This window comes from Apaloderma vittatum, unplaced genomic scaffold (genome assembly GCF_000703405.1).
Source record: "Apaloderma vittatum isolate BGI_N311 unplaced genomic scaffold, ASM70340v1 Scaffold22976, whole genome shotgun sequence".
NCBI classification, from domain to species: Eukaryota; Metazoa; Chordata; class Aves; order Trogoniformes; family Trogonidae; genus Apaloderma; species Apaloderma vittatum.
The window spans coordinates 2,172-27,583 of NW_009721562.1; the positions used below are offsets into that span (position 1 = coordinate 2,172).

Genomic DNA, 25,412 nt, shown 5'->3' on the forward strand with positions numbered 1-25,412 from the left:
CAGCCCAGAGCACTTACCAGACATTGCAATTAAACCATCAAGACATCCAGTACAATTTAGACAACCTGCAGACATTCTTCTTTCCCTTTCAGGTTGAGGCAGGAGCAAAACTAAATCCAGCAAGAGCAGCTATGTGATTTTTTTTTTTTTTTAAATACAGGGGATTTATTGTAAAAAAATACTCTCATCAACATTCTACCATTACTAGCAAAACACAGAAGAGATGACAAGGGCAGGATTGTCAGCTCTCTTAAAACTTTAAATATAGACTTCAGATACTAGCTGCTTTAAACCCAGAAGATGAGGAATCTGTAGCCTGACCTGTCCCTTGTATTGCAGGTACATGTAGCTATTTTTTGCCTACCAGTTTTAGGCTGCATTACTCTGCTTAAATGAAAAAACACAGCAGAAATGCAGACTTGGTGGGAGCAGATGATGTGACTGCACTAACAGAATGCCTAATGAGCTAGTACTTGAATAATCAAAGATCAACTGCAAAAAGCAAGCATACAGTTACAAAAAGTATTCTCAGCCTCATACCACAGCGGAAGCAAAAGTTACCTCTGCCAACTTAAAACCAAAGCCAACAGGATTTAATTTCTATTAAAATATTTAAGTCTTAAACTTTCAAGAATCTAAATACTTTTAAAAAGTCATGATGATTGCTGTTTTACATTAAACTGACATGAAATCAGATCGCAGTGTCCAACTTCGCTGCAGCTATTATATACAAGGTCTCTGGCTTCGTCTTTTTTTTGCTAAAACACCGATTCCCATCTCTTTTGTCTAAAAGCTTAACAGCCAAGTTTGCTCCTCATCATTTTTCCCAAAGTGGAAACAACCCATGGGTACACTGACACCACCTCTTCCCTCCAGTGGTCCTCTCCTTAGAGAAGCCCACCCCAGCCGCGGGCACGGAGCCTGCGGCGGAGGGCCTGGCTCTGCCAGCGAGGGGGCTGTGTGCAGAGGGTGTTCTGCAGCCTCACCTCTCCCTCCTCGACCAACACACTGAGATAATTCAGTAGGACTGGGCGACCCTCAGGCAAAAGAGGCAGCTCCAAAACAGGCTTGTTTCATCAGAGGCGGCGGAACGCGGGCATCTACAAGTTCTGCGTTTCTAAGGCAAGGACCATACAAAAAATTATAAACACTGTATGGTGATGAAAATTCAACTCCTTTGAGATATATGCTTTACACTGGATTTCTATTGCTGCTTCTAAAGACCATCTCCAGTTGTTTCTAGAGATCAAAAGGGAAGAAAGTTAATTTTCTCTTGTCACAATATGCTTATGAACATGTATAAAAAGTGGTCAAACCCTGATAAGGGTCCCTGCTTCTCATTTATGTACAATAATTTAAACCAGCTCATTGCATCTGTAATATCTAAAAAAATTGTTTTATGATTTTAAGTCCTTCATGCATTATGAGGAAGTTCTGGATTAAAGTGATGGTATATGGGATGTTGCTTCTGTCTGGGACTCTGGTGTCACTCCCCGGTGGAGTCTGTCAAGGATGCATTTCTCAAATCTTTAGTTTTTTAATGGTATCGAGTCTCTTTTTCAGCAGCTCTCCAATTTCCTGAACTGAGTGATGGTAACTGCTCTGGACCTTCCCTTGCACAGTCTTTGTAAACTTTTTTTCTTCCTGCAAAATGCAAAAGAGAAATCATTCACTCCACCGCAACTGTTTAAACCCTCCCGTTACACTTCCTCCACCATCTCAAACACTACTAAGAAATTCATGAGGACCACAGTGTAAGTTTACAAATGGAATGTCATCAGCACAGAATAAGCAGCACCAATAATTTCTGCGAGTACTGGTATTGCCCAGACAGGGCTGGTAACGCTCTTAACATTTCTTCATAACTTCTGTGCAAAATATTTGTGGCTGAAACTGAGACTGCATGTAGCATTTTATTTCAGCATTTACAAATTCCAAAGCATGGTGAGCTGCCGTGCCTGGGATAGGTTCACATGTCCCTAATCCAGCAAAACTGGTACCTAGCTTTCCCAAAGGGATCTGATTTCCTTTTAACGTGCAGTTTTCCAAAATGCCCCTGCTAGAAGGCTTGCCATCAGGACGCCTTTCGCAGATAATGAACAGAAAAGCCAGTGAGGCACAGCCTGAGTAAACCAACCCAACGTGGGAAAATCTGACGTTGGTGGCAAGGTTCCGCTCACACGCTGTCGGTATCACTCTTCCTGAATCGCGCCAGAATTTTTACTAACCTCTGAGCGTGAGGACTTTTTCAAATGCACTTTTTAGCTCTAAGCACACAACTGCAAACACAGCTCCAAGTCTGAGCAGAGCTATACAGAGTGTGCTTATCAGGACTTACTGCAACAAATGACAAACAATAGCAAATACTGTGAACAAACACAGGAAAAGCTGCAGGCTCCCACAGATGCCTCCGCTCAAATCCACGTGCTAATGGTCAGGGTTTTTTTCAAATCTGCCTTGTGTCGCAGTTTGATGCCTTGCCTCAAAGGGAAGATGAAGGAATTTGCTGACTCAGTGAGGAACCACAAACATTACAAAGATCAATGATTTCCTGAAAGTGTCTTATCTCTTTAAAGCCAAGATTCTTTGATGAGATTAGAAAATGTACTTGTTAGTTTTTATTCAAATTTGCATTTAATACAGTCTAAATGGTTTCTTTGCTTTCTGTCATATGAGATACTTCTATGTCAGCCTCATACAGCAACAAGACAAGGGAAATTTTAAATAATGTGCTATGAAATAAAAAGGATGATCTCATTGGAAAAATACAAACTTGCTAACAGCAGCTTACGTGGACAGAAGTGCAGTTCTGAAATAGATAGGTGCAGCTTTTATAACCTTTCCCATTCAAACACTTTCAGATCTCTTATCTAGACAAACCTGAATGCCCTCTAGACCAAACTTCCTATTTTATGTCTAGAACACACAAATAACACCACAAGTTCTTACCTGTAAAAGCAGAGTGTCCTTGAGAGACAGCTCTTCAAGTTTTAGTGCAGTCAGAATTATTTCAAGCCCTTTGATGTGGTCTATTACATTGGAAGTTAACGTCTGTAGTTCAGTAACATAATCCAGAAAATGTGTAAATACAGGAGGCTATTAAAACAAAACAGGTATTTTCAATTTATAAACACATCTGGATGTCTATTCAAATGGCTATTCTATACAACAATTCACTTTGTGACATCTATCATTCTGTTCCTTCTGCCCATGCTAAGCTGTAACTCACCTACCCAGGTAAACATTACCAGCTAACGCGTTCCCTGCAGTGCATTCAAGGCAGGAAGGCTGGTGATACTCTAAACTGCTTTTCCTGCCACATCGCCATTTGATATTAAACAGGAGTTTCAAAAAATAGCACTAATCTCTAACCCACATCAGCCTCCATAGGGCAAAGTTTATGAAAATCACTTTATTAACATGTTCTCTATCCTGATTTTTTTCCCCCTGGTATAAATATGCTGTTAGATTGGAGGAAGGACAGAAAAGTAAGGAATATTTCTGTACCATAGCTACACTGCTTTCTTTTTTTTTCTTCTTCTTTTTTTGCAGGTTGGATTTAAAAGGTCGGAGGACACTGTCACAGTAACTTGACACCCACAGGGCAATGGAGATCGTCTGGAAAAGAGGTACAAGTATGTTACAAGTAGCTTTTACAGGAGGCTTCTAACCTCATTTTAGTGTTCCTATTGATAAGGCTCAGAGTAGTTAAAATATGCAACAACAAAAAAAAAGTATCTGCTTTCATGACTGACTGAGATCAAAGAACTTTCAATGTGTTTTGGTCCCAACATTTCCACCCTTAAGTACTTCAAAATTTCCAGTGTCCAAATAAAAGAATACCTCAACAAAGAAGACTAGGTTTTCTAACAGGTTTGGATGAGTTTTCAAGGTGCCATCTCTGACTTCAATCAAATCACCTTTACATTTATTGAACAAGTCTGAAAAGAAAAAAAGAAAAACCTTATTTAGGACACATTGATCAACTTAAATGTGTCTTTTCTGTACTGTATGTATCCCAGTGTAGTGTGCAAGGCTGTCAGAGGACTGACCACAGAGCAGTTAATGATAAATTTGGCCAAATCTTCTTCAGAAGGTCCAGCTCTGCAGTTTCCTCTGAACTGTATTTCATTACAAACAGTATCTCCACACCATTTATTAGCACACCTGGATTGAGTAACAGTGAGACAACAGGTACTACGACTAGGCTGCAAGGTAGTGAAATGATGGGATGTAATGACATTCCGTGGCATGCAACAGCCTCACGATCAGCCAAGCCAAGTGGAATTGCAGCCTTGCTCTCAAGGATCTTTCCAAAGGGTCTGCAGATGCTTTAAGACGCTCCCCACCACGGCAGCACACTCAGCAGCACATCTTCGGAGCATTGCGAAGCATACCTTAGCTACTAGTGTTTATTCTTGAGTTACTATTTACCTCTTAGTCGTTCTACTAAAGACTTGAAACTATTCCCTATCCTTTCCTGGATTTCTGCTGAATCTTCTGAAAGAAAAAAAAAAAAAAGGGAGTTATAAACTACAAGTTTGTGTATTTTATGCTTCCAGAAACCGAAGAGGCATTTAAATGTAATTTAATGTTAGCAGTCAAAAGCAAATGCAACTGCTTTCAAAGAGCATCCAGTATTACAGTAACATATACTGTACAAAAACAAAGACTCGCATAAATCTTTAAACGAAGGCATTGTCTCCCAGATGACTTCGCATCATTCAAAAAATTAACTCACAAGTAACAGTTTGGGTCCGTCATCAATGCCTAGCAGTTTTCAAGCTAAACAGAGATGCATCTTGCTCCCTCCCACCACACATCATGACAATCTGGTTAAACCCCTGCCCCTCAAACACTTACCTAAGCCATTGGTATCTAGTTCATAAATATCACTAACAAGATAAAACAAGCTAGTCTGGCATTGACAGCTGCCATTACTGAAGAAGCCAGCCATTCGGGTAGGAGGAGGGCCAAGGACAGGATACTAGGCAAGAAGCAAAGAAAAAGATAAAGGTGTTGCAGCTTTTCCTTATCCAGAACACAGTGTTTGTCTCTGGCACATCTCTCAGTCAGATTCATACACTACAAACTCAGGGTCAGTTAAGTGCATTCTGCAGCCTGCCGGACGTTACAAGATGCATTCAGTTTCTCTGCTTGCATTCACGTTCATTTAATATTTGGGGAAAGCTTTTTTTCCTTAACGGGTACCTGAATTTTTTGTTCTAGAAACTTCTTCCCTGAATCCACTGCCGCTTCCAGCTGCTGAAGCAGGGATCGAATTGTATCAATCTTGGATGAGACGCCGTTCTCTGCAGTCTTTTCAGAGTTCTTTGGTTGAATAGTGTGACTAAGAGTTGGGAGTCCACTTACTAGCCTTAAAGTTAAAGACCGGATTCGCAACCACATGGTTTCTTCCTCCAGTGAGAGCTTCCTATGTTCTTCAGAAATGTCCCTAGAGAAAGGCACCAAATGTTTTCAGGCAAAGACTTCAATTTTGTAAAGTAGCAAGCTTCACTTGGGTACAAAAGCCTATCCCAAGTTATTAAATACTCTATGAAGAGGAAGCAGTGGTCAGAAATTCAAAGAACTGTATTAATATGCAAAAAGGCAGCACTGCTAGAAGGGATGAATGATGCTTGTTAAGTTTGCAATTAGCCAGCCTAGAGAACATTTAAATACAGCAGTTGCCCTGAAAGTATTATCTTTGCCACGTGTGCTGTAAGGAAAAGGTGTGACTATTTCTACTCACCTGTCTTTTGGATCCCAGTTAAACAAGACAGTCAGGTCTCTGTTGTCACGCAAGTCTTTCCATGGAATGTCATCCTCCTCTGGACTCAGACTCATGGACTTTATACTTTCTTCTAGACTGGTTGATCTGTACATAAGAACAAGGAGCGTTAAATCCAACATTGGATCACTAGAAACAGAAAACATTTCTCACTAACAGACTACATTCTCACCACCGTTCTTCTGATGTCAACAGATGTTACACACACACACTGTACCGACAGTGGTGCTCAAGGGGAGAGCAAGTTAGAAGCAGAGACACAGCACACAGGTTCCTCAAAGAGCTGCAAGTGCAACTCATCCAAGGTCCCACACGTGGCCACTGTTCTGCCCTCATAAGAGTGGTCCCAATTTTTTCTACATGCAAGATGCAGCGCTTATCACTGCCGTACTTACATATTTGCTTCAAGTAAGAGGTCTAACAACATCCGTTCTGTGCGAACTTGGGCAAAGTGAAGGGAAGAGTTCAGCCTATTTCTAAACGCAATGAATTCTGGGATCTTCTCAAATGCACCGTACTTGTAGGCTTGAATGATATATTCTGAGGTCTGGAAGAAAACACACACCATCTCTGTATTAGTTACTTCCTTAAGTTCAAAGCAACCGGAATTTAACAAGGTCACTCGCTGCCAAGAAATAGCATTTCTGTGATTTTTATTAACCCAGAGGTACAGAATCTGGCAGACATTCCATCCCTGGGAGAAGCTTGGACTTTTGATTGTCCAAGTCATGCCAGCAGCTTTGCTATTTTGAGAATGCCCAAACGCTCCATCAGGCAGCATGATTTAATAACCAAACAAACACTAAAAACTATCACATTGCTGTCACCACCAAGACTGAAAAATACTTAGAAGGGAGAGATGATTTTGCAAGTGGGTTGTTTTTTTTTTTTGAGATGCATTATTCAAATCATTAAATCATTGTTTCACTGTAGGAACTACTTTCAGGGAAAATAAATATATCCCAGATTTTCTGGTTGTGCATCACATATTACCACAACATAGATTAAAAAAAAAAATTACTCACACATTTTTTTGTTTCTCTTTTTTATTAGATTTTTGAATACAGCATCACAAGGTAGTATCACACAGTGTATACACATTACAACACATTCTAAACACCAAAGGAAACTCTCGGGGTCCATGGAGTAGTTTGCTTCCCCTCTGATGAAATGCAGCAACACAAGGCAGGCAAATAGTATTTCACATCAGTCCAAGCAATCTCCAGAAGGAGATCTGTATGACAAAGGAGCCCCAAACGAGCACTATATTTTAATGAAATTTTCCAACTCCAGAGGCAGAGTGAACTATTTCTGCTCCCAGTCAAGATAGATGGCTTTAATTTTTACATCAGAATTACTCCACTAGCGAGCAATTCTGGCAAATAAAATAGTTCCTTCTGAAGATTATGGAATGCACTGAAGATGAGAGACAATAAAAAAGGCCTTTGGTTAACTGAACTTTATATGGTACTAACAGACTCAACCTGTCAGGAAGGCTCTGAGAGACTATAAGCTGGCACTCACAGGTGAAAGCCACTTTTTTTCCCCTCCACAATAAGAAATGTCCTCTAGGTAGCTCTGTGGGATTTGTTTTTGTTTTTTCTCTTAAGAAATTTGGTTATTTGCACTGTATGAAAAAAATATGCCAAATATTCAACAACATACCCTCTGATAAACAGCCTTGCAGAGGTCATTGTCAGGCTGCGGGACTGCGCTATGGGTGCTAATTCAACTGCATCGACGTGGTTTTTAAATCCCCATAGGACACGTTGGTGTTCTGTTTGCCTGCAGTATCTGGAGAAATTAAAGACGGACGGACACAAGAAAATTAGAGAGATTACTTGTGATGCTGCATATTTAAGGGAGGACTATTTTGAGAAGGATAAAGCTGCCTTTTTAGTTTTGGCCACTACAGCAATACTGCCTTCTCTCTCCTCCCTGTCCTTGGCATCTTCTCCCAGAGCAGAAATATCATGGCAGGACTGCACAGCATCCTAAATGGCTCTTACTCATGGGACTCACTCTTAAGAAGGATTCATTTCAGGCTGTTAAGTTCAACAAGTCAGAAGGAGAACGTATTTATCCAAAGCAATCAGTGTGAATCAGTAGCTATATTTTTATACCAGACCACTTCATTTATATCCCACGCTTCCTGTTCTAGGCAGAGTCCCACGCACAGTGTGCCGCAGGACTCCGTGCTGTACCAGACATTCCACTATCTTAAACGTCAGCCTAGAGAGGAGCAGGCAGTATCTGAAATCATGTAAGAAGGTAACTTTGAAGGACAGTGCTCCTCTAACGTTGCAGTTAGATGCTGCTAAGGGTCTCGAACGGGAAGCTGGCATCAGGACGCTGAGGATCAAGGGGCAACCCCAGCAGCACAGAAACTGGTGGCAACTTCTAACCTTGTGACACCTAGGACACCGCTTGTCTAATGGTGAGGAATCCCTTTTCTCGTCTCCACTCTCATCAGGCCATCATCCTGGGTGAACCTGAACAGAGGCTTCCCTCCTACAATTTGCACCTTACGGTCACTTTAAAGGACATTTGCTTTTTGATGCATTTCCCAGCTAAAAGGATCTTAAGGCGATAACGAGTGGAAGTGTTCAGAACACACGATATTTGGCTATCCATGATCAACAACGGCTCATGGTCCTTTGCTCGCAATACTGTCTTCAGAACAAGACACGTGAGTGGGCTGCAGAATCTCATCCTTATCTTGTAGCATGAAGAATTATATAATGCTGGTTGCACCACTTTCACCCCTCTTGCAATTTCAACCTTTTAAGGTGTAGTAGTGAGACAGGTCAAAGCATTCAGGTGCCGCCTTTTCAAGACGGAAAACGAGTTGAGTAGCATTTTCCTGGCAACAGCACTTGGAACAGGGCTGCCTTTGTCTGCGTACCGATGTTGACCTACTGGAGACAAAGAGCTCTTCTCGGATGGAAGCACCTTAATCATTCGCGCCCAAGAAAATAAATTTCTTCCGAGGTAACCACACCTGAAGTCACTTCAGATTGTTTTCTACGGAAAGATGATTTCTTGATGCTTTATAGTGCAGTGTTCCCAGGCAGACAAATCACATACAACAGCTTTCCAGTTCAGTTTTTCACCTGGCACCCAGCAGCCAGGTGCTTTATTCAGGCAGTTGGTTCCAAGTATAGTTTTCCTTAACATCCACAAGTGACTTTTAAACAAGACTGAACACGTTACCCCTCATTAAAAAAAAAAAAAAAAAGCCACCACTACCAACAATAAACAGGTAGGAGACAGTTGTCTGGATCCTGGGCCTTCACTCCAGCAAAAAAACATTGCAACAAGGAATCCAAAGACTCTTAACAAGTAAAATCAGTGCTTAAACAACGAGCAAATGAGGGAAGGAGCCAAGACTAGCTCCCATCACAGAGTCCACATGTTCCTCTCTGTATCCCACTCCCTACAGCAAAAATTCTGTGTCAGACACAGGTCACAGTAACTCAGCATCTACCTTCCAGGCACAGGTAAATGGCAACTGGGATCTTGTACATCAGAATAACCAGGGCTGCCAACAGAGCGAGGGCACTTTTTCTGAGGAATTACTGTGTGAGCACCGTTAGCATCTTTATTATTCAGTACGGACAAGTCCTGTGTTTTCATCTATTGCTGGGATAGTGGGAAAGTAAGTTGTCCGACTGAGGGGTCTTTGGAGCCAATTTAGCCAGTACCTCACTGGAAGACTTACAACTGGATTGCACCTTTGTTTCTTACAAAGTAAAAATAAGTTTTCCTCACCCACCTCTCAACAGTGATCAAACTGTCTTCAAATGTAAATATACAGGATATATTCCCACCTCTCAGAACAAGACCACCTTGCAAGTTTTGAGAGATGGACTGACATGCATGCATTTCCCCACTGCAATCCTGGACTATTTCTGTTCCTATTTGCTCAATATATTTCCACCAAGATTTCAAAAACGTGTTGCTGCACTGTTCTCCTATCTAGCACATTTTTCATGGATTCCACGGGAATTCTGAAACAGAACTGCAATTTCCCCTTTGACTGTATCAGAACATACACCAGCGTGTACTTTCCAAGTAAGATTATTGACAAGCACAGCTACTAATCATTGAGCTACAAGCATGCTAGATGCCTAGGGCACGGTGTGTACATTTTAGGAAGCACCTGATCTCTGGAGGAATTCAGCTTCTCTCCCTTCGCTACCCACTCCAGTCCAGTCCCAAGATTCTCATTCAAGACAACTCTTTTCATTCACATCACTTTTAGGGGCAAACTGAATTAAAACAGGTAGTTCCCTTTAGTACAAGACCAAGTTCTGCAATTCAGTCCTATCACTTCAAAATAATGGGCTCTGCTCTGCCTTCAGCAAAGCTGAGATTCAAGATTCTTCCCTTCTGAAACCTTCCCACTTGGTCGTTTCGCTTTCCCTCCCTTTTTAAATGATGAGCATTCCCCACCATCCCTGTGTGCCCAGAACAGCCAGCACTAAAACACACTTTATAATATAAAGGATTGTAATATAAAGAAGGGACTCATGAATATACCATCATCTTGACCCACCATCCCTTGCTGCTGTAAGACTTGCCAAAATGCAAGGAGTTAGATGACATCAAGACTTACTTGCCACATATTTCACCTAAATTATTCCATAAATCACAGTCCATTCATACTGTTTCTTTGAGGAGCATTAAAACTGGCTTTCATAAATAGAAAAACTAATGCAAAACATCATGTAACAGTAAATTACAAATTCTTGTAATGAAAAACACAGGTTGCAGCAGCCTATACTACAAACATGAGGCTGCACATATTATCCCTCTTTGTTATCATGTTATCAACCGCTATGTTTCTGTAAGCCCTTACATAGGGCACAGACTTCTGTAAAGCATCTCGACATACTGTTCCGTTACAAAGACACAGAGGTTTCTTTCAACTTACATCTTTCTGGTTGGAGTGGAAAAACCTGAGTGCAAAATTGCAGGATTGGGAAGCAGCAGCGTAATGGCCCAGTGACTCTGCATAGCGTGTCAGAAGGTAGCTGCAACAACAACACAGCACAAGTCAAATCCCAGCACACAACCTGAACACGGCTCTGAACAGAGCACCGCAGCACAGCCCAGCTTTTATGAAAAGTCTGGAGGTTTAACAGAAGGCATTCACAATGCTCATACTAAAATCTAGGCTTTTAAAAGTAATGGAAGACATTCTGATTTTTCTTAAAACGGTATGCAGGGGCTTGGAGTTCCTCCATCCACCTTTGCTAAGCGTGCAAGAGTTTTACCTAATTAAATACCCACAAACACGGTAAGGCATGGACAGTCATTGTGTTTGTTTTAACTAGAGCTCCCAATCTTAGCTGAGCAAAAACACAAGGTGAAACACCGAGCTATGACTGGCATCACGATAAATATTTCACAGATTTCTTTCAGATTCTCTTTAGTTCCTGCTCCAAAAACCTACAGCTGATCAAAATCAAACAGGAAAGCTACTCCATGAGAAGTGGAGTATATTCCAGCAGGTGTATCTCAGGCAATTCCAAACCACTTTTACGCAATATCATAAGAAAATTCAACAATTTGTTAACTTTTGGTAGCAAAGAAAAGTGACGATCTCGGGACTGGTTACCGGAGGGTCAGTATCACCGATTATTCTCAGTATATACTACCCACCCGATGGTGTCGTGCTGTATGTGTTTTGCATCAAGGCTGGAATAGAGCTCCACAACAGGTTCGAATGCACCAAGCCTGCAGTAGATTCGAATGAGCAGCAATTTAAACTGAGCATTAGAAGGACTATGAGATAAGCCTTCTTCTAAGAGAGCTAGGCACTGCCACACAGCTGTCTCTTCACCTGGGCACAAAGACAAAACACACAGATGGGCGTGATCAGAGAGAGGCACCGAACGCTGACAGCACAGTTTGCTTTGACGTTGAAACTTCCTCACCTCACACACCTCAACACAGTCCCACGCATTTAAACGCACCGACGGGGTTCGCCAGCCACGCTGCTGCCCTTAAAATGAAATACCCACTCCAGCACTACAGCTGCTCTCTGAGGGAAAGGTGGAGGAGTAATTCTTCAAAGGGATTATCTAACTCACATCTGTATGGAGCACAGCCCTCACATGTGAGCCCACGGCAGAAAAAGTGACTTCCCCCATGAGCCCTGGGTTGTTCAGGATTTCCAGTTTACACACACAGAGCACTCCCACCATTATGCACGAGAGCAGCAGAGCCGGGAATTCAGGAGTCTGCACCCCACTGGTGACCTGTCGGGAACCTGAGGATGGATTTACTCAGGTTAAAGACTAAATCTTCCTTGAGAAAAACAAAGGCACAACTGACAACTACACCAAAGAGCAAGAATATAACCAGTGCCCACAGACAGCTACCACTGGAGACTGACGCTGTGGGATTAAGAGACCAACAGGCAAAGCAGATGGGGAGGACAGGAATACTCAAGACAGAACAACAGATCTCAGCAGAAGGTCTAGAAGCAGGGGATCCAAAAGACAAATTATGTCAGGGAGGGAAAAAAAATGCTCTAAGACCACCTCAGATATCAGAAAGGAGGTGTCGGCAGACGGCAGAACTTGTGGAAGGGAAAAGAAAACAGTACCTACATGGGAAGCTTGCAACAAGCTTCTGAAGACAGTCAGCACTGAGCTGTGAGAATCAGCAAAGGATTAATCAGAAAAATTAAATCCCTTTAAGAGGTCAGCGAGATTCAGATCAAACACTAACTGAATAGAGGGACTCCCAAAATACTTCATATTGAGAAAAAAATCCCCGAAAGCTATGGGCCTGACGAACCATGCCAAATACACACCAGGCATAGGGACACAGCCTCCCTACCACAACTTTCCAGGGTGGTATTAAGCAAGGCACAATTTTAGGAACGTACCTTCTAGCCACAAATCGAGCAACAGGTGAACTGCAAGCAGGCAGTAATAATCTGAGAACTGCAATTCAGTTTTCAAACATGATTTTCCTAAACAAGAAAAATAAAAAGGTTACTCTTTAATTTCTAACGATGCTGTCAGCTGCTTCTCACACTGTCAGCATTAGCAAACGACACAGCTATGTGGCAGACGATAACCACAGCTTCATTTATAAAATCCAGAGCTGTTTTAAAAACTGACACAACTGTATACGTGTTGCATTTGTTCATCATGCAAGTGGACTTTGGGCCACTTCATACTTTGACATCTGCAGAAGAAGAAAAGACTCTTCTACAACTGCAAGATTTAATAATTAATATTATTGCCCATGTATTTGTCCTACATACACCAGTGATAAAGCCTGGCTTTGCTTAAGGACACAGGCATCGGGACTACCCAGGAATGTCTCACTTATCTTACACACACACAACTGAAAATAAAAAAATTCAGAGGAAACAGATAATTCAGGCATGCCCAAGTATTATCTAGCAGCACGATAGGTGCTGTGCCACTGGAGTTTGTGTCGTTCTGCCCCCCTGAAAAAGCTCTCAACTTTTGCTCCTGAAAAGCTGCAATCTTGTTTCAAGATTTTTCTCACCGAACTCCAGCCCGTGGCGGTATCTTAACATCAACTCCCGCACCACCATCAGCTTTTGCTTCTTATCCATGGCGTGATAGATGCCGAGCAATCTCGAGAGCTGCACCACACACAAATGTTGTTGCAGGGCTTTGATATCAGCTGGCAGCGCGATTTCGCTCTCTGCTGTTGCTGAGAGAGGGATTACTTCCAGCAATTGACTGATGAACTGAAAAAGAAACATTGCTGTTAAAATCTGGAGGGCATCCGGGACTGCACAAACGGAATGCCGTCGTTTCCTCCCTCAAAAAGACAAAAAGAAAAGCAAAGTGGAAATGTCAGCATCAAACCTGACGTCACACTGGAATCAGTGGCTAAAGAGCTGTTCAATGTTCGTTTTATATACTTATTTTTTTTTTTTAAAAGGTACTGACCAGCAGTTCTGGTTGTACTCAATAGCTTTTAGTACGTTTCATCAAACAGATGGAGGAAAGAAAATAAATCACAGGCACATTTCCAACCCATTGACACAGAAGGGAGTTCAAACACCTGTTAACACTCACAGTAATAACACATGCAATTAAAATAATTAGTTACTGAAAGGCTTCACAGCACACTTCCAGGAAACAGTGGTTTTGTACTAGTTATTACATTTTCTTTCAGCTCCAAAGTAATGCACTGTACTCATTGAGGACATCAGCTTTGAGTAATGACTTATTTTTTGAATTAAGTTGTAAGAAAAGCAGCCTCTCATTGTTCACAGTTTTAATGGGAGACAGCAGATCTCTCATAACAGAGTCAGGACTGGACAGCGGTTCCTTGTTTCCCTAAAATCTGGCTGTGATTACAAACCTAAAACCCAGTTAAAGCAAATGAATTCGGCTTTTTCCTACGTTTGGTCTTGAAACACAAGAACAGCACCAAACGCGTGCCTGAGGAAGAAAGCGTGAGAGCTAGATAGGAGGAACTTGGCACCGTGCACACAAATCCCAGATTTGATGAAGATTGTGTTGTCAAATCTTCGCAAGTTTGCGATTTCGCCAGGCTGAGCAAGGTCAAGCATATCACTAGGCTGCATTTACAGTTCTACAAAGTCAAAATCGATGTTTTGGAGATTATTTCTGGAATATCTCGTGTGTCTAGTGCCCTAGCAAAATTGTCACTTTCTCAGCTACTGAACTGTAACACTGTTCAGCACTCTTAAAAGAAAAAAAAAAAAAAAAGACACCCAGCTGTGTATAGTCTCAGTGTGACCCTGCTACTTTACTTAGGATACAACCACCTTCAGCAGCTTTTGCCGTGAAAGAAGAAAGAAATCTATGACAATCTATAAATATTTTAAGTGACCTCAACTTTCAGATTGCAAAAATTCATTAGCACTTCAGCACCACTAATCCTCCTCAGCTACACGTTTCTTTGACCGAGTTTAACTGCTGCTTCAGAGACACGACAGCCAGAAGACGGCCACAGCCCGCTAAGACCTAACGTGTCAGTATGACACAATGCGATAGATTCAGTAAATCAGCAGCACTTTTAAGGCCAAGAAGAAAAGTAAAGAATTTATTCAAAGTTATCATTTTACAAGAAAGCACTGCAACAAAACTGTAACCTAAACTATTATTATTAATCTCACTGGCCCCTGCCGCTCTGCGTTTAGAATTTGTTTCCTGGAAAATTAGGATTAAACTCGTTCAGCACTTCGGGGTTACCCTGCAATGGTATCACCATTTCCAGAACTATGAGGTAAAAATCCTTCTGACGGCATCTCTTGCCAGTGGGGTAAAAAAACCCCACACCTCTTAACATAAAACATCAGCGATGACCTGTATGTGCCACAGCCACTGTTCTCACCGGCAGCAAGGCTTTGGACAGAGTGTGCATTAGCAGTCAAAAAGTATTTTAATAAACCAAGAAACCGCCACCACTATCTACACTTTGTTTACAAGCAGTTTATCAACAGCCTCTGACTGATCCAGGAGTCTCTGTCTAGCCCTCCCCAGCTCTGACAGTTTTACACAATGGCTTAGAAAAACAATGGGGTGAGTGACAGGATTCCCAGCTGCTGAAGTCATTCAACGAGCTGCTCATGACTCTGCACAATTAGTCTTTTCAGTTAAAGAGAGCTTGTTTCACACAGAGATTCTGGAAAAGCTGCCGTAAGTCTCTTGGTCACCCCTCGATCTGTGTCAATATGTTCATTCTTCAGCACTGCAGCGGAGCCAAGCAAAACGTCTACGCGACACCCTAGCTGCTTTGGATGAGGATGATTTTTCCCATCAATCATGTAACTTTAGTGGGAAAAACAAGTGATGGGTTGGAAGGTAAAGAGGAGGATGCCTTTGGGAAACAAAGTTACAATACATAGCAACGAGAACTGCAAACGAAGGAACAGCATGGTCCTTCTGTAGCGTTAGATTATTCCATTTTCTACGCTTTGATCTATAAACAAAAGTGATGAGAAATTACTCTCTTAAAAATGAGCTAATCGGGTAGTTTATCAGTTGAAGTACAATTCCTAGAGAGTTTTTCATTACAAGATATGAGCTCCTATCTTGTTACTTTCATCAGTGGTATGAGCTTTTCATTTTCGATACCGAGAATTCAACCCAGACCATCTCAAAGCACGCTGACACCTTGAAATGGTAATAAAAAAGCCAAATAATGAACAGATCTGGGTCTGAGACTCTGCAACATCAAATGTAGTTTTCATCTCCAGTAAAAATCCTCTGAACGAAACCCATCAACGTATTCAGATGTTTGTTGTATTTTCTACAGTTCAAAGAGTTTTCTGAATTTCAAACAAAGAGGGTAAAAATTTGATGTTTCCAGGCTTTTAGTACGATCCATAAGTATTTTAAGATAAAGGGACCATAGTGCAAGCAAGTACCACAGTTCTTGCCACCACTTCGTTATCTTTCCTTACCTTTGTGTATTGGCTAGATGGGAGGAGATCCACAAATACTTTGAGATCAGTAAAACAGCAGGGCTTGTCCCCAAATTTTTTGAAGTATTGGAACATTAGTTCTTCTGGATCACCTAGGAAAAAGGTCGGTTCATCTTTTTACTATGCTCCACCAAAAGCTGAATCCATAAAAACACTGCGAGACACAGAATCCTAGGATCACAGAACACATCTTGAGGAATGCTTCCCACCCCTTTGATATTCCATAGGGATTTAGAAAATAGATGGCTGCACTCCTGCACATTTTAACAGAGGCAAAATCATCTTTCGTAACCAAGGATACATAAAAAAAAACGCCAAGAGCTTCATTCAAGCTTCTGTGGCAGGTAAGAACTCAGCACAACAGGCATTCATGCACAGCCTCTGCTTATCATAACGTAACTTATTTTTGGATGGAAACACAAAAGCAGGTAGCACAGATGTTGCTCTAATAGCATTATCTCCTTCACTGATTCCCTAAATGCAATTTTTGAATGCAAGCATTTTAAAAGCAAAACCTGGTACTACTGCCAAAAAATCTTAAATGGAAAACCACCTGGAGATTACAGTAGAACACCATGACTTTCTACAAAAGCAGTACGTCAGGAATGCACTTTCCATCACGATGTCAGTGACCATGTGTTCTGAGGTCTCCCTTTTGAAAGCTTTCCTGCTTGCTTTTACAAGCCCTCGAGCAGTCTGGAACTCCCTGCCTTTCTTCAACGCTCATCTTCTAACGCTTTTCAACACACAAGACAACAGCACATCCATTTTCAAAACAGACACCGTATTTAACCCAGCAATTTAGCAAAGAGCTTGTTCCACATTTGTGTTCTCTCCAGAAGACTGATTTCTCATCCAGTGAGTAGTTCTTACCTAGTTTGTATTCATCGTTACAGCCTCTGTATCGCAAACGTCTAATCAGCTCCAGTTTAGCTAAATATGGTCCCCGAAGAGGCCGAGAGCTCTTTGATTCTTCTGTTATCCTCTCTTCTATAAACTTCACAGCTTGCTCTATAGAATAGTGTACCTCTCCTTCCAAAGAGCTGTGCAATTAAAGAGACAAAAGGTTCTTTGATTTTCCCCACTGTCAGGGCATTGGGCTCAGAGTACTCCCAAGATACTGTTACGGAAACCTGGCACGATGGGTTCTCGAACTCAACCATCACGAAAAATACGAACTGGAAGAGCTCTGTAATGTGCAAACCACTACTTAAACAGCTATTTCCACTAAAGTTTTGCCAGCCTCCAAAACAAAGTAGGGAGAAAGCAGCATTTGAGGCCTGAAGTCAAAAAGTCCCCTTGTACTTCATGTAGGAATGCAAACCATTCGCTGTAGCGCAAAGGAAAAACGTATCCACGGCAAAATTGTGAACTTACTGCTCTTCTTCTGCTGGAGGTGTCCAGGATTCATCAATGAGTTGAAACACTGAGTCAAAGTAAGTTATATAAAACTGCCAATCATCTGAGCTGAAACAAAAATTAGACACAGAAACAAGTTCAGGGAATTGCCAAAACAGTAACTCACATCTAAAACTGCATTCCTTGGAAAAGTTGAATTTAAGGAATAGCACGTATTCATATAACAGAAAAAAACCAACTGAAATAATTTCTCCCTGAAAAGGTCTCACATCTTAAGAATGCCATCATCCTGAATTTCTTGAAATGTATTAAGGGAAACAATTTCAACAGAGAATTGAGGCAATATATACACTGTCCTCTTAACATTTACATTCCAAGCAGAGCACATTAATAACCTCACAAAAAGCTAAGGCAGAAGTTTCTCCTCTGTATTTATCTTTCATTAATGATTAGGGCACAGCTAAACACAAAAAGCAAACAACAAATATCTCTTGACAGTTCCTAGAGACAGATTTGATCATACCAGCGTGCTCTCTCCTGACACATCTGTTCTAAGCATTGCATGCATTTCCCAGGATGAACTCTGGCCAAGTGAGAGAAATAAAATTCCAGAAAATTAAACGTAAAGACAGTTCTGTCCCACCAGGAAAGAGTTGGACAATCAGCACAGGTTTTAGAAATAAAGAGGTAAGCAAAATTTTATTGCATTAATGTGTTGCTGAAGTCAGTCTTCAGAAAAAAGCAACTACGGTCCTGACACTGACTCTCCCTGTGACCTTCACCATGTCCTTTTAACATTCCACTCTGCTGTCCTTTCCCTCAGGCTCTGGAGTGCAAATACTTTCAGATCCTCTGACGTTCCTCTATTTTAACCACCACTTACAAAAGCCACTAAGCCAGGCAATTCACAACCAGCCAGGAAATTTTCTTCAGCTTTTTTAGTAGGACTACAGAAATACCATCTCACTTTTTCAGCAGCAGTCTTCTTGACAGCGCGTTGCACTCCGGCCACCTACACAGCTTCTTGTACATCGCCATACACTTGTTCTCGCGGCTTTGGAGCTCACTTGTCAGCTTCTCTAAATTAAAAACAGAAGGGCAAGATTTTTTTAATCAATGCATTTCCTCCTCTACTTTCTGCAGAAAGCTGCTTATTATAGCCCAGGAGGCAAAACAGTAAGCATAAGAGAACAGAAGATGGGGCCTCAAAGGACAGAAAGGCCAGATTTCCTAGAGAAATCTTTATATCCCAATTTCTTAAAACTGTGAGTCCATTTTAATTGCCAGAAAGACTCCTCAAAAATGTAGGATATTGGGATTTTTTTGTTTCAATGGCAGCTACAAAGTTCATCACCAAGTAATGTTTAAATACCACAAAGAGGTGGGCAGAACCAGCTTGCACAAGAGCACCTCCAGAGTTAGCACCAGTTTTAAACATCGATGCAAAGAGTCACGCTTCTTGCTGCTTTTTTTTTTAATTAGTGGATAAGTCTGAAACAAGGAACTGTTGTGTCCTCTATACAACCGTGATTATTAATTGACAAATTGTTACCTCCTAGTTTTCCTCTCACAACATCTAAGGCTTCCTTATACTTCTCCAGACGTTCCAGAATCATGTAGTACAGCTCGACCTAAAAGAAAAGATTAGACTGCAATGAAATTTGCTAGTAAAACAATACACAGGTGGGCCAAGAAATAGAAGTGGCTTGTGTTACTGTCATCAGAAATAGGAGACAGTCAGGTCTGCAAAGCTATCTTTAGCATCCCAGAGGACAGAAAAGTCAGGAATTTAGGTCTTTTTTCCATTCTCAGTCCTGAAGTGTCTCCTGTGGCCTCCCAGGCACCAAACCCAAGTACTTCATCAGTCAAATCAAGTGCCAAAAAATTTCTTTGGCCACACGATTCCAAACCCCTCTCAAGCCCCCGCTCTTCGTTTTCCTTCCACCCCGCTGAATTTACATTTGCTCCCAGAATGCTACTGATTATTATCTTGGAAAACTGTTAAAATAATCAACTTCCTTTAACGGTGCATTCCTTGTCTCAATGATATTCAAATCAAGCTGAAAATCTGCGCAAGCCTTACTTCAGCCTCAGCTTCAATCTTATCCTCTTTCACCATTTTTTCCACCATCCTCTCAGCTAGCGGCAAAAACATGGTCTTGGAGAGGTTTTCATCCTGTGCTGAAATAGACTAAGGAAGAGAAGAATTATTGTAACAGCTCCTTCACTGTTTGTGTTGTCCCACCCACTGCTCTTTTCACATTAGAAGAGGGGAAACTAAAAAAACAAAACCCAGGTGCTTCAGTTCCAAACCCACCCCTAAAAATACCCAACAAACCCAAACCCCACACATTCAGAGCTGCCATCTGTCACACACAGAGAGCAACTGCTCTGGTAAAAGGCAGAAATAAAACTAGAGATGTACAGAAAAGCTCCTTCTCAATTACACTGTCCAGGGGCTCGTGCATGTAGGCACACAGTACTCGTGTTAAATAATGTGTAGCAAGAACACATTTGTGGTTTTCCACGGCACAGTATTTTAAAGAACATGACTAATAGCCCCGTGGTCATTTTTTGTTTGGGCTACACCCTTGTCAGGTTGTCTGATGAGTGCCTGAACCTGCTACCTCAACTAAACAGCAGTACAGCCGATTCGCTGCCCGTTCCCATGGACCTTCTGCAGTCTTAAAGACACGAGGAGCCCACAGCTCTTGGGTATTTCCTCCTAGAGCTTTTATAACCTAGTTACAGAGAGGAACAGTTCTGCCTAAGGAGCTGCAGACGTCCGAGGCTTTACTTGTTAGCTCTCTAACTAAAAAGACATTAGGGTACTAGTCCAGATAAGAGAATAATCCAAGTCGTATAAACATGGTAAGGCAGACCGGTTGCATTATAAAAACACTCCAGCGTTCATCTTGGTCCCCGTCAATAGTGCTGCTTAAGGAGAGCTCAGTCCTTCTCCCAGCATCATGCAGGAACACTTCAAACACATATTTCACTTACAAATAATCTCAAATATTTTCACTCAGAACATTTTGATATTTGCACTATACCTGCAGCGAAAGTCAAGCTCATTTGCAACACTGTACACACCTGCATAATCAGGCTCATCACAGACCAAAAATAGTAAGGATTTTTGGGTACAATCTTATAAAGTGCCATTCCAGCCTGAAAAATATCAGACAAATTTTCATCATTCCTGAAACATAAATGTTTGTAAAGCTCTCATGACAGACAACGCAAGTTAAGCAACAATGATGGCAGCAGACAACAAAGAATTAGCAACAAGATGGGAGGACTTTTATCTACCCATGAGCCCTTCCATCCTAACACACACCACTAAAGAAGAGGAAATCAGAGGGTGAAAATGTTTCAAAGATTGTGTACTACGTGTAGGTCTGACACGAAACAGCAACAAGCATGCACATGTATGATTGCCTAAACAAATGACAGCTTTAATTAGAAGTGGTAACTATGTACAGAAGCAGAAGACTTCATCAGGAGTGAGCAGGATGCCCATTTTCACCAGTATGCCCAGACAGTGCTAAAAGGCATGCTGAAGCACAAGCCTCCATCGTGTAAGTAACTGCCCTTCAGGTACCTGAGATGGGAGGTCACCTACACGTGCAAAGCAGTGGTTAAGCAAAGGTTGAGCTGAAAGCTTGGCTCTGTCAAAGCAGAGCCAAAGTAGACAAGATTTTCTAGCTTAACACATAAACAGTCATTCACACATTTCTCTCACAGATTTCCTGTATATAATGAAGGACAACACTTGTACTGATACAAATTCTGTAATTTGTTTCAAAGAAACCACATACAATACAGACAGACTTTTGTACCAATTTCCTGACTCAGTTTGTGTTTTCCAGTACTTTCAGCTGAAATACCCCAGACCACAGGACAACCAGGGTTAGTCTCACTCTCCCATCAGTTAGCATCCATGCACTCTCTGCACCTCTAAGTCCTTGGGTCGAATGTGCAGGCCAATCTGGAATATCCTCCTCTTTGACAACGTCTGGGTAACTTAACTGGATAAATACTCGTACGACATTTTAAACATCCAAAAGGTCACATAACTGTACAAGTAACACTCATGTCTCTGAAGTTTTGGTTGTCATGAGAGGCTTGTAATTTCATTTACCTTAATAACTTAGCCCCTGTCTAGAGTTTGAACACAAAGAGCATACAAGTTGGGCCACAGAGGAGATTAATGCCTCTGCTCAACATATTCTTTTAGTTATTTAAATCAAACTTGTACAAAAATTCAAGTCACCTTAACTCAGTGGGAATGAGAGGGAGTTTAGGACTCATTTACTTGGCTCTCTGTGCTTTTTTATACAGAAGAGTGAGCGCGCATGCTTTGCAAAGAATCTTCCATTTATAGGCATTCTTCAGGCACCTAATTTGGAAGGGATGAAAACAAAACTAACCAGCATGACACTGTTCTGCCAGCCGAGAAGTAAGATGTACTTAAAGGAAGTTTTTCTTCACTGAATTACAACACAAGCCTACTTATATGTTAGATCCCAGAGGTTAAGAGCTTGGGAAAGATTGCTTTTTTATTCCCAAAGACAAGAGCAAATTAAGGGGTAAAGCAAGTTTCTAAACACAGATCTTAAGATCTTGCTAGATCTTTTCCTATTTACGCCAGAATTCCTTTATAATACACCTCCTCATACGTAACCACCATACATTAACAAAAACCTCCCGAAATAACCCATGTATTCTATCAGAAAAGGCACAGTTGTTACTGCACGTAAGGAAAAGCATTTGCCTTCCAAAAACCCATCCCCCAAATAATGCTCTTTTCAGCCTTTCTGTACAAACTAACATGGAGTATATAATTTCTGCATTAACCCAGCTGAGCTTTCTGGATGACTTCTCGTAACACAAAAAGGCATTAACAGTAAGATATTCAGAAAAAGACACCTTAAAAATGACCAGAACACAAACTATTGATCATACCTGTTGCATCTTCTTGTATTCTCCAACCCTGGCATAGGCCATGAAGAGATGAGAGTGATACTCTTCACTGTTGGGAACCTTCTTTACAGCTGCCTCATAAAGTTTAGTTACCAGTTCCGCTAAACCAAAACCAGATGCTTGAGTTAAGACAGATCTGGAAATAATTTTAATGCATAGCTAACTAAAGTCAGCATTAGCAATACTTTGAACAGCCAGCTAATTACGCTCATCAACCACAGAAACAGAGCTTTCCCCCAAGACCCCAAGCACTACAAACCCCACCCTCAAAACAACTGAAGAAACCCTTGAAACAAAGTTAACAGCAACAACTGAATTGCTCAGAAGCAAGCACTTAAGTCTTTTTCTTAGGAAAGTTTATCTATTTTGAAGCACTAAACCGAATGAGGATTTCTGCCCCTGGCAGAATGACTGTTCCGTGTGAACTGTGTATCAATACACAGAACATTTTAATCAAACTAGTTACTCTTATCACAGGTTTATTTACTGCAGTCATATCCTGGTATTTCCCAATTGCCTATTTCAGCACTCTTTAACAAGTAATATACCTCACACTATACTTTCTAATAACAAGTCTATCATGACTAAGTTCTTACGATTTTTTAATATGCGAAACTTTTCTTAGATTTTCACCCTTTCAGATTTTTTTCCTTGCACATCCAATCATATTCCCGTGCAGTATTAGAAAACTAAATGTAATTAATCTTTCACGTAGTTTACATATCCTCAGCACACATACATAAAACATCTAAGTACAATTTTCTTGCAGAACCAAAAGTGGAAGTGCCTAACACCCAGCATTTCCTTTCTGAGCTATGAACCCGGAAGTTAGAAACCTGAGCTTAATTCTCACGCAAGTTGTTTAGAATCACACAAAGGCCTTTGACATTTTCAGGGGTTTGTTTATATGGACACATAAGCACAAAAATTTTGTATTACTCACGAAAAGAAATAAACTAGGAGAGCGTAAGCAATTGCTATATTGCAGACTGACACCAAAACCATGAATCCACGGAAGTTGTTTCACCCCACTGTCATTGCTGCAGCAATTCAATACTAAATGTTGCTGCTACCACCAGCAAGAACTGCAAGAAACTGTCAGAAACAACAACTATTCAGAGCCGCAGATAAGCCGTACATAAGGTCTGGCTTCTTTCAGAAAAGCATGTGCAACTCTGTAACTCAAACATCCACGATCTGGTATTTTTGAAATACCTTATCGCCACAAGGAACCGTGCTGAAAAAGCTCAAATCGAGAGGCCGGGATGTCCCTTGTGTTTGTCACCCAGCTTCTCAGGGCCTGAACCCCTCGACTACAGTCTCGCGGTACTAAACACGCTCCACACCACAGCCTGTGTGATCTGTCATCTCTACCACAGACACTGACAACAAATTCCAGTACCTTTCATTAAAAGAAGTAAATAAATACATAAGTGAACTCATCGACTGTTCCTGCTGGATGATTATTAGCGTACCATTCTTTTAAGAACTGTGTATGCAAGAATGTTAAGGAGAGAAGCATAAACATGGTTCTTTGCTCTACGGTGATCACTGGAGTCTTAGAGGCATTTACAACAGGCATCATTTAAATTTCCAGTGTCCCTTAACATGCCTGGACTTTGCCCATCTCCCACGAAACGGCGGGTCACACAAACTTCTGGAAGAATGTCAATAATTACAATTTTTAAGAGAGCCAAAGGAAGAAATCTTACGTCTGTGCATTTCCCGGTAGAGAATAGTTAGTGCTTGCAAGGAATTATCATCTGTGGGTTCAAGTGCCGCTACTTCTTGTGCCAGAGCGTACGCTTCATCTTGCTTGCCAGTTCTCTGCAAGCCAATTGCCTTCAGAACCTATTGACACAATGCAGAAGCAGCTGTTAGAAACACATTGGGCAGTTACCAGTGAAAATCCTCTCGCTCCTGGCGGGAAGAGGCTTCGCCCAACCACCTCACCTCTTCTACAGAACTTCAGGTTTAATTAAGCTTCTAATCCACACGGCTGTAAAGGAAAACTTCCAAACATGAGCTACATCAAGCAGCGTGGTTTTGCGTTTCTTAACGAACACACCTGCTGCTCCAGGGCATCAGCTGCTGCTCCATCTTCCCTGCCTGAAAACTAACCAGTCCTGCCAATTTTCATCTTTCTCTTTCAATAACTGGCCAGAGAGAAGTGACACAAATTAGAAGATCCAGGTCAATGACATGTGCTTCAGCTTTGGGAAGCTTTCAAAATGTAGAAGCAGCATGAACCGTAGAGGAAAATCCCACAGAGAAAAACAGAACGATATTCCTAGGTTTGAAAAACAGGAACAGAATTTTTCCTTCAACAGGGGCATAGTAAGAAGGGCAGCAAACAAAAAGCGTTAGAGCAAGCACCTCCAAAAATCATCTTTTATTAAGGACTGCATCCCCCAAGGAAATGGTTTGGTCCAAACTAGTACAAACTATGCCAACCTAAGGTGTAAAAGAGGCATTTTGAAGGCACAGCCCATGTGCCAAGGTTGCTTGCAGCAGCTCAGGGAGCTGGACAGTTAGCTCAGGCATAACCAAACACACTCTAGTCATTAGAGGGACCTCACCAACAGGATCTATACAAGTTTTTGGACAAACACAATGTTGCGTGGATTAGAACAGCCCAAGAGGTTCCAGAGGGTTCAGAAAGCACCGTGGCCTTGGGAAGATCACAAATCCCAGAGCTACGCTCACCCAACAAGGTCAGTGCACCGCGGTCACGCTCACCTTTGCACAGTGAAGATCCTTGTGTTTTTTGAGCAGTTTATCCGCTTGCTGGATTGCCATTTTATTATTGCCATTATCGAG

The 25,412-nt window shown here is 41.5% G+C and overlaps 1 protein-coding gene across 1 annotated transcript; it reads right to left on the reverse strand.

Annotated features, from left to right (window-relative positions):
* Window positions 1–969: 969 nt before the first annotated feature.
* NAA25 (N(alpha)-acetyltransferase 25, NatB auxiliary subunit) lies at window positions 970–25,412 on the reverse strand. Its single transcript, XM_009871448.1, has 23 exons — window positions 25,332–25,412; window positions 24,305–24,443; window positions 22,575–22,693; window positions 20,703–20,777; window positions 19,693–19,800; window positions 19,162–19,240; window positions 18,577–18,688; window positions 17,628–17,717; window positions 17,124–17,293; window positions 16,230–16,342; window positions 13,328–13,535; window positions 12,693–12,779; window positions 11,459–11,639; window positions 10,728–10,827; window positions 6,187–6,338; window positions 5,753–5,878; window positions 5,212–5,455; window positions 4,864–4,987; window positions 4,435–4,500; window positions 3,844–3,941; window positions 3,508–3,618; window positions 2,950–3,096; window positions 970–1,644 (listed from the first exon to the last, which is right to left on the reverse strand). Exons 1-23 carry the CDS (start codon window positions 25,389–25,391, stop codon window positions 1,522–1,524), a joined length of 2,832 nt encoding a protein of 943 aa, XP_009869750.1. The 5' UTR covers window positions 25,392–25,412; the 3' UTR covers window positions 970–1,521.